The following is a 9,468-nucleotide window of genomic DNA, read 5'->3' as shown; positions in this document are numbered from 1 at the left end:
AAAAAGAGAAACTTGTTTGCAAGTTGAAGAAAAGTCTTTATGGGCTTAAACAGGCACCAAGGCAATGGTACAAGAAATTTGATTCGTTTATGACTAGTCATGGTTATAAACGAACTTCTGCAGACCCTTGTGTGTATTTCAGAAAATTCTCTGGTGATAAATTTATTATCCTTCTTTTGTATGTGGATGATATGCTGATAGTTGGACAAGATGCAGAGATGATTAGCAACTTGAAGAAAGACTTGTCCAGGTCATTTGACATGAAATATTTGGGCCCTGCGAAGCAAATCTTAGGCATGGAGATTGCTCGTGATAGGAAAGCTGGAAAGTTGTGGTTATCACAAGAAAAGTATATTGAACGAGTGCTTGAAAGGTTCAATATGAAGCATGCCAAGCCTGTTAGTACACCATTAGCAGCTCACTTTAAGCTAAGTAAGAGAGCTTGTCCTACAACAGAGAAGGAGAAAGCAAGTATGTCTTCTATTCCTTATTCTTCTGCTGTTAGTTCTTTGATGTATGCTATGGTGTGTACTAGGCCAGATATTGCACATTCTGTTGGTTTGGTGAGTAGATACTTATCCAATCCGGGTAAGGCTCATTGAGATGCAGTAAAGTGGATCTTCAGATATTTGCGTGGCACCTCTAAACTTTGTTTGTGTTATGGAGGTGGCAAACCTATTCTTGAGGGTTATACAGATGCAGATATGGCTGGTGATCTTGATAACAGAAAGTCTACCTCAGGTTATGTGTTCACATTTTCAAGGGGAGCTATTTCTTGGCAATCCAAGTTACAAAAGTGTGTGGCTTTGTCAACTACCGAGGCAGAGTATATAGCAGTTGTGGAAGCAAGTAAGGAAATGCTTTGGTTAAAGAGGTTCTTTCAAGAGTTGGGTTTGAAGCAAGGTGAGTATGTTGTATTCTGTGATAGTCAGAGTGCTATGGATTTGAGTAAGAACTCTATGTATTATGCTCGTACCAAGCATATTGATGTTCGATATCATTGGTTGCGAAATGTGATCGAGGAGAAGAAAATAAAACTGAAGAAAGTCCACACTGATAAGAATGGTGCAGACATGTTAACAAAGATAGTTCCCGGAAGCAAACTTGAAGTTTGTGGTAAGCTTGCGGGAATGAGCTTCAAGTAATGATTGAAGCGTGATCGTCTTCCCCGTGTTGGGATGGAGGGGGAGATTTGTTATGGGTCCAGCCCATCTTGCAATATTTTTATTTCTTTTGGACACATGTATTATGGGCTTTTATGATGGACTTGTTATGTCTTATTTTTGGGTCCATTTTGACATGGGTTTTGTGGCTTCCAAGAGAAGCTTGTAGAGGCTATTGTGTAGACACTTAATGTGTGAAGGGAGCAGCAATTTTTTCAGATTGAAAAACACACACAAAAGAGAGAGGAAACTAGAGAGTTTCAAAGGGTGATGTCCTGCTCGTTTTTCTTAGCACTAGTCCTAGTGTTTTGGTCTCCGGAGAAGATCCCACCGTTGGATTTTGCTGAAATTTTGTCAGCTTGTTGAGGACACAGGGGCTACATTCTGACCGCTCGGATCGTCAATTGGAGCTCCGGTCCATCGGGAATTGTCTCTGGACAAAGCTGCTGTTTTTGGGTGAATTCTACACTTTTTGTTTTCTATTTCAATTCTCTTATTGTTGGTGTTTGCTAGTGGGTTGTGAATCCTTTGTAGACTGATTTGGGGTTCTTTTTCCCTCAATTTATAAATAAGAGAAGTTAAGGGTGGACTCCTCAAAAGGTCCCGTGGTTTTTACTCTTCACATCGAAGGGGTTTTCCACGTATAAATCGTGTGTGTTGTTTGCTATTATTTTCTTTTGTTATAGCTGGTTATTTACTGCATTTAGTTGCTGGTTTCCTTTGTTAATTTGGTTGTGTGACAATTTGGGTTGATTGGATTGTATAATTGGTTGGTTGTCTTAATTGTGTGACATTGTGGGTGTCGTTGTGACCCCTTTCCGATCCCTACAGTTCCGATATTTTTATAAAAAAAAACTCATTGTGATTTATGGGGAACGGCTACTGTATTATCTATTTAAAAAAATTAAATTTTATGTTTGTTTGGTAAATAATTATTCGAAATATATTTGGATCATTCCAGCGAAACATAAATAAGATTTTTTTGTTAATTATTTAATGTTTGAAAGTATGTTGCTAGGCAGTTCAATAAAAAGATTAAACTCTTTCACTCAAATGGTGGAGGTGAGTTTGTTAACTTGAAATTAACTCATGGTTACCACATAATAACACCAATCCAGTTACAAACCATTTGTTACAATTAAGTGAACCACCATGCTTAAGTCCTCTACCATTGGTTGTTGCAGATACTCCATCCTCAATACCATATATATCTTCGACAACTGCTGCTTCGCCAACTCTCTCTACTAGAATACAAATAGATTCTCATGATCTTCCTATGTTGCCTCCACTTATCATTACCCACTCAATCCTTGTCTGAACCTGAGTCATCCCAAATCTCTCAATCATCACAACTCCAACGAGAATCAACATCACACCCTATGATTGCTCGCTCTGAACTTGGGATCATTAAGCCAAATCCCAAATATGCATTTGCTGTCACTTCGTCTACCAACATTCCTCGTGAACCAACAACCATTAAATCAACCTTGCCGTATACTTCGATATGCGAAAGGCATGACTGATGTTGGTTTACATCTTTCTTCACATACTACTCTTAATCTTTCTGCCTTTCTAGATGCTGATTGGGCTGGATGTCCCGCCAGGAGGTGATCCATTAATGGCTACCATACATTCCTTGGATCCAATTTGATTTCATAGTGTGCCAAGAAGCAACATACGATCTCGTGCTCCAGTACTGAACCAGAGTATCGTGCCACGGCCAACACTACTACAGAAATGACTTGGCTGACTTATATTCTTAAGGATCTTCATGTCCCACTCTTCTCCCCACCTACACTGTATTGCGACAATCTTAGTGCTCTCTACATGACAGTTAATTCTATGTTTCATGTTTGGAGTAGACATATTGAATTAGACTATCATTTTGTGCACTTAGACTTCTGGTCACTAAACATGTTTCCACCGATAAACAAGTTGCTGACATATTTACTGAAACTTTGTCAAAGGCTGTCCTTCATTCGTTCTACAACAAACTTCGCCTCCAACCCCGACATAGTTTGCAGGAGGATATTAACACAATACAAGCAACCAAAATGTCAATAAATGGAGTGATATTGTGCTGCATAAATTATGGAGTGATAAGGCTGACTTTACTCAAAAGAACAACTTTATTAGTGGAGTTATTTTAGGAGACAACATAAGTCAAAGTGCAATAAACTTCAGCCCTAGATGGCAATCTAACAGACGAAGATTATTCAGATGACTAAGGCATCAAATATTATCCTGCTAAGTTGATAACGTTTATTTCTTATAACAACTTTGTTTTCTTTTGCTCTCTCTATATATATTGAGTTACCAAGTTCTATTTTTTTAAGTATCAAATAATAAAAATACAAGAATTCCTTTTACACTCAAATTTTCTCGCCAAGAATGCATTCCACCAAGAGATCAGCTCGTCCACCACTTTGCTGGTCTCATTAGCCATATTGCGTTCCATTGCAGCCAAAAGACCATAGAAGTGGCTCCAAGTAGCTTTTTTGACTATTATGTCTAATTTTTTAAGTTTGACAAATTTATCCAAAATACAAATATTTTGACAATTGGCAAATATCTATTATATTACGTGATATGAAACACTCGGTTGCGTTAGTATTTAAATCCGCAGGCACAAACAAATTTGCCATTCAAAAAAATCTAATCAAATTAGATTAGTTATTTTAATCCAAATTAAATGGTTGTATTGAAATAATAAATATAAAATCATTCTTTGCAAATGGATTAATAATGGGTAAATTTGATTTTACTAATATTTTATATATATGTTCAAGTGTTCATTTAACTATGGTTAAACATAATAACTTTAGTTGTCAAGGTAACAAACAAGGTGTGATGTGGATCCCTTGCATTTAAATACTAATGTCAGCATGTGTTCCATATCATATTACACCAAAATTTGGGTCAATCTTGTTAATTGGCAAAATTGCCAAAATGTTTTTATTTTGTGATATATTTATTAATATTTTAAAAAATTGAAATAATAATTAAAATGAGATAAAGTTTAAATTCTTTTTATACCAACAAAAAAAAATAAAAGAATTATATTTGTATTTAAAATAATAACAAATTATTTATAACTAAAAAATGGAATAAAACTGATGGTTATGTCCATATTCAAGGGTTCACCTGCTTAAGATCCAAATCATGAACCTCTGGTGGAAGAGACGAGGCTCTTTTCAAGTATGTGTATGTGAATTCTGTGTTTTTCCTTGGCAATGCAATGGCTGAACGTGTTTGGACCATTTCTGCAATAATTTAGATTCTGAAATTATTTGGCTGGAGGATGTAATCAAAGCCAATTTTTGGCTTTTAGTTAATGCAATTTTGGTTTTCCCCAAAAAGAAAAGGTCAAAAAGTATTTTTTATATAAAAAAAATTGCTATTGTTTCCTCACTATGCAGTTTGAAAGTTCCTATCAACAAACCGTTGGGTCTGATTTTCAGTTCTAGTTCGGTTACATTCACCACTGAAAAACCGAAATAGAACTGAAAATCAAACCGAACGGATTGGTTAAATTCAATTAAAAAATTGCTAAATCAAGTAATATTTTGATTTAAATTTTTTTAATTATGATCAAATTGAATGAAATTTATATAAATATTTAACATATTATATTTATTTATTTATTTGAAAAATAATATAATTAACTACAAAAATATATTTAATTATATATATATATATATATATATATATATAGTTTAAATTACAAAAAATAATAATAATGAAAATTTCAAACCGATTTAATAATTCAATTTAGTGCAGTTACATTTTATATTTTAGTTTGGTTTGATTTATAAAATCAGAAAATTCGATTATTCGATTTTTAGTCAAAATCAAGCCGAAGAGTTGTTCACCCCTAAAGAGAGTAGCCTTAAATCTCTTTTTTCCTTCGTTTTCATTCTTTCAAAGGTCAAAAAGAGCCTTCTGCCTATCTCTATAGTGCTTATATATTATATTAACACCAGAATAGCACGAAGCCTGCAATTCAAAACTTGAGTCTTGCTCAAAAGAATTTGCAAGAAACTATTGACATGGGAGAAGTGAAGGTGATTGGCAGTTACACAAGCTTATTCTGCACAAGGGTTGAATGGGCTTTGAAGATCAAAGGTGTGGAATATGAATACTTGAAAGAAGATTTGAGGAACAAGAGTCCTATCCTTCTTAAAGTCAACCCTGTCCACAAGAAGGTCCCAGTTCTTGTTCATGAAGAAAAACCAATAGCAGAGTCACTTGTCATCCTTGAGTATATTGATGAGACATGGAATAAGAATCCCTTGTTCCCTCAAGATCCTTATGAGAGAGCCATGGCTCGCTTCTGGGCTAAATTTGCTGATGACAAGGTACTTGAACTTGTTTGATTTTGATTCTTCTTATTTTCTTTCCTAATTTTAGGTCCTATTTATATGTTCGTATTTCCTTCTATAAGATGCCTAAAATAAACTCCGATACACGTTAGGATCTGAAGCTAGACCTTTTATATTATAACAGAGACACTTCACCGCTGAACTATTTGACATAGTATAGTTAAGAAATGCATTATAGTAAGCATGGTGATTCAAATAGATGAACTATATAGATTTGCCAGGAAGTCAAATCTTTTCTACTTTTAACATGCAGTGTCTGTATGGTGCATTCCATGCCTGTTGGAAAGAAGGGGAAGAAAAGGAGAAAGCTATAGAGTCCGCAATGGAATCATTTGCAATGCTTGAGGAGCAAATAAAAGGAAAGAAATTTTTTAATGGAGAACAGATAGGCTACTTGGATCTAGCACTGGGTTGGATACCTTATTGGCTCAATGTTATGGAAGAAGTTGGAGGCATGAAATTGGTTGATGCTGAGAAGTTCCCTTCTCTTCATGAATGGACTCAAAGCTTCATTGAAATTCCACTCATAAAAGAATGCCTTCCGCCGAGAGATCAACTCGTAAACTACTTCACTGGTAGTGTCACCTACATGCGTTCCTTGGCTGCCAGCAAGCAGTAAACTTGGCTTTTGATTTATTGACTCGTCATATCTGTTTTCACTTAATTCAATCAAGTATGAAGAACAAGTATACTGATGTGTGTGTGTGTTTTGTTTCCTGAGAGAATTGTTTCCTTCATGTATATCTTATTTAAATTCACACAAAGCGTGCCTCTAGTCGCACTTAGCCGTCTCAAGGGCTGCTTCCAAAAGTTATCATTGCGGCTCACCCTCTTTTTGAGAATAACAGTCCAATAAAATGGTTTGATTTGTCATGTTTGGGAAGATTTGGAGATTCTCTTTCTCATTTTCTAGGTAGAAATGATAGCTAAAGCTCAATGGGGTTGCAATACAAGAACAGAGTCCCTGCACCTTAGTGCTTGGAGAAAGAAAAGATATGGAAAAAGAACCTCAATTGATAACGCAAGGGACAAGAACAAGAGTTCTATGATAATGATAAGCATATTGCAGGTAAGGACATGTTAGTTTCCCTGACTTAACTTAGTTAACTACCTGTTGACCCGACTATCATGAATACATATGTTTTGTACAGCAACAACAGTATCAATGTTCTATATAATATCTAGGAAAACAAGTATTACTAGGAGGTATGATACACTAAGAAGCCGCTCTAGTATACCTGATGATTACAGGTATACCTAAAATCATTCTTGCCAGGTATATGAAGTATGTGTGCATTACTCACAAGTTTAAACCGAATCAGGCAGTAATACGACGACACCGAACCCAAAATGCAGTTCCCCCACTTCTGCCTCGAGCAACTGCAATTTCCTCATCAATATAAAACCAGATAAAGAAAGGGTCCTTGGTGCTCGGCTCTCTATCATCCTTTTGTCCAAGGTTAATCTCCAAAGGGTTCAGAAGTCCAATTTTTACACGAATGCGCTCAAATATGAAGGCCAGTATCCTCTTTTTCCATGTAAATCTGCCTTCGAAAGTTAAGCACCCAAGTGACCCAAAATATACTCCATTTTCAATTCTCTTCCCCTGTAAATAAAAGTGCATATTAGTTACAATCTATAATTGAAGAAAAGACTTGTCTCTCTGTCATCAAATGGTTGATATAAGCAATTTAAAATGTTTTTACAATGGGAGAAAATATGATAACATAGGAAAGTTCATAATCAAAGAGGAATATGGCATATAAGAACAGGAAAAGTTAAAGAACAAGAGAACTTTTGAATTTGTGGGCATGTTTATGTCAGAGTTAGGAAGGGGAAACTGAAGGGAGTTTTTGAAAACAATATTAGGGTCATCACCCACAAATATGTGACAATTACATAGCAGAAACTTCAGAGCAGCAATCATAATTATGCTTTTACAGTAAAGTCTGTGTCAAAACTTGAATGAAGTCACAAGTTAAACACCAAAACCAATACTCTAAGCATGTTCACTATTTAAACTATTCTCCAAGAAAAAATCTACCCCATGTATAATATATCTACTACCAAACCAGAAACACTTAGAACTGAAAATAAGCAATCTAAGCTCATCAATATTTTTAATTTTCCTAATTTTTTTTTTTTTCACTTCTACATCAGAAACTTTTTCAATCTAATAACATAAATAAATGAACAATTAGAGGCTAAAAAGAACTTACAGCAGCATCAAACCTCTGAACAGCAGTAAGAGGGAAGTATTTTCCACTCTTTAATTTCTTCTACAAAGACAGAAAAGATAATCAAATTAGCACCAATAAACCTTCTATAAAAGAAAAGAAAAAAAAACCCATAAACCATCAATTAACATATCGAACAAGAATAATGATATCAAACCTGAGCAGTGAAAATAAGCATCCAGGTTCTACCAGGGGATGCTGATCCACCAAGAGTATCAAGAAACGTGGAAGGATCAACATTAGCCTTCTCTATCACAGAAAGTGCTGACAGAACCTCTGCCACAGGAACCTTTCTTGTCTTTGCAGCATTCTTAAGCACTTTCACACTCTCCTCTACCTCCTAATTAAACCACAAAGAAAAGAACAGCATAAGAAGTGAAAATCAAGACACGTACAAAATTTTAAAATGACAAGAGAGTCAATCAAGAAATGGAAAAAGAAAAAACATACTGGGTCTGTTTGAGTCTGCAGCTCTTGTTCTTCTTGAACAAGAAATGAGGTAGAAAGAGTTTGGTCTTTCTCATCAAGGGCAGCTCTGGTTTTCAGTCTTCGAAGTTTGAGGTTATGGTAGGAGGTAGATTTGAGAGACGAAGTAGCATTTGCATGAACAGAGAAGAAAGGAATTATGGGTTGTCTAAAAAGTTTTGATGGTTGAGATGAATTTAAAGCCACTAAGCTTAAGGAAGAGAAAAAAGAGGATGATAATGGTGCTGCTGCTTGAGAGCCCATTTTTTGGTTTCTTGATCTTTTATTTTGGAAGTTTCCATTCTCAACCTTTGTTGCTGTTGTTGTTGTTCCATTCTTCCCTTTCTTTCTCCGTTTATATTTTTGTGGATTAGATTCATTCTTCACTTTCTTTTTAGGGAAAATTGTTATGTTCTATTGGAATAAAAAATTCTAAATACGAATTAAATCTTAAACTCCACGCCTTTTAATAAATTTATATGAACCTTTTTTAATAAATTTATCTAATTATTATAAAATTTAAAAATAATATTTATATTTATATTTTATTTTCAAAAATTTCTTGTATGAATTTTCTTTTTAATGTCGAGGAAATAACATTGCAAATCGGTTGTTCTTGTTAAAAAAAATTTACAAATTAATAAAATATTTAATGCAGTTAAATGTCAGAAGTGTAAAATTAATATATATATATCAGAGCCAATTGGGATCTAAGAAAGAAACATCATTTGCATAAAAAAGATTTTAAAATCATTTTAATCTGCATCATATCACTGATAAACAAACTTGTTCATTTATGCACAGTAGTAAGTCCCGTCTGGTGTAAAGGCAGTGAAACTGGTGGCTTGGTTCATGTTTGCTTAGAAAGTTATCTTGGTTTATTTTAAAATGAATTTAGAACCTTTTTTCTGTAGATCTTCTTCTTTCTCAAACTCCTCTACTTCTGAGTCTTCAAGGTATAAAGGTTTAGTAAATAGTGAGGAAATCACTATTGAAGATTTTTCAAAGCATATTGATGATTGGAAATACCCAAAGTTCAAAAGAAACAAATTTATGAGTTTTCAAAGTTTCATCTCTTCAAAACTGATTTTATTATCAAAACTGAAGAAAGAGTTATTTAAATTTCAAACCCTTTTGAAGAAATTTATCTTTTGAATCCAAAGACCCTTCAGAAGCACAAAGAAAAAGACTATAAGTATATCCATATAGGTCTTGTCCAGG

The 9,468-nt window shown here is 34.5% G+C and overlaps 2 protein-coding genes across 2 annotated transcripts; one reads left to right on the top strand and one right to left on the bottom strand.

Annotated features, from left to right (window-relative positions):
- Window positions 1-5,066: 5,066 nt before the first annotated feature.
- LOC8275731 (probable glutathione S-transferase) lies at window positions 5,067-6,418 on the top strand. Its single transcript, XM_002532479.4, has 2 exons — window positions 5,067-5,521; window positions 5,799-6,418. The coding sequence occupies exons 1-2, from the start codon at window positions 5,213-5,215 to the stop codon at window positions 6,162-6,164; spliced, it is 675 nt and encodes a 224-aa protein (XP_002532525.1). The 5' UTR covers window positions 5,067-5,212; the 3' UTR covers window positions 6,165-6,418.
- A 123-nt stretch (window positions 6,419-6,541) lies between these two features.
- LOC8275732 lies at window positions 6,542-8,588 on the bottom strand. The gene is made up of 4 exons (XM_002532480.4): window positions 8,233-8,588; window positions 7,940-8,122; window positions 7,765-7,824; window positions 6,542-7,151 (listed from the first exon to the last, which is right to left on the bottom strand). Exons 1-4 carry the CDS (start codon window positions 8,509-8,511, stop codon window positions 6,864-6,866), a joined length of 810 nt encoding a protein of 269 aa, XP_002532526.1. The 5' UTR covers window positions 8,512-8,588; the 3' UTR covers window positions 6,542-6,863.
- Window positions 8,589-9,468: the final 880 nt, after the last annotated feature.

Source organism: Ricinus communis, unplaced genomic scaffold (genome assembly GCF_019578655.1).
Source record: "Ricinus communis isolate WT05 ecotype wild-type unplaced genomic scaffold, ASM1957865v1 Ctg15, whole genome shotgun sequence".
In the NCBI taxonomy this organism is placed as follows: Eukaryota; Viridiplantae; Streptophyta; class Magnoliopsida; order Malpighiales; family Euphorbiaceae; genus Ricinus; species Ricinus communis.
The sequence above is the reverse complement of the archived record's forward strand: the minus strand, read 5'-3'. Positions and strand labels throughout refer to the sequence as shown.

What these genes read in the sequence shown, in the direction of transcription:
- LOC8275731 (XM_002532479.4), top strand. Translation starts at nt 5,213, where the DNA reads ATGGGAGAAGTGAAGGTGATTGGCAGTTACACAAGCTTATTCTGCACA. An exon ending in CTAAATTTGCTGATGACAAG is followed by an intron (nt 5,522 to 5,798) that starts GTACTTGAACTT and finishes TTTAACATGCAG; the next exon opens with TGTCTGTATGGTGCATTCCA.
- LOC8275732 (XM_002532480.4), bottom strand. Translation starts at nt 8,511, where the DNA reads ATGGGCTCTCAAGCAGCAGCACCATTATCATCCTCTTTTTTCTCTTCC. An exon ending in TGCTTATTTTCACTGCTCAG is followed by an intron (nt 7,825 to 7,939) that starts GTTTGATATCAT and finishes CTGTCTTTGTAG; the next exon opens with AAGAAATTAAAGAGTGGAAA. An exon ending in TTCAGAGGTTTGATGCTGCT is followed by an intron (nt 7,152 to 7,764) that starts GTAAGTTCTTTT and finishes TTTTATTTACAG; the next exon opens with GGGAAGAGAATTGAAAATGG.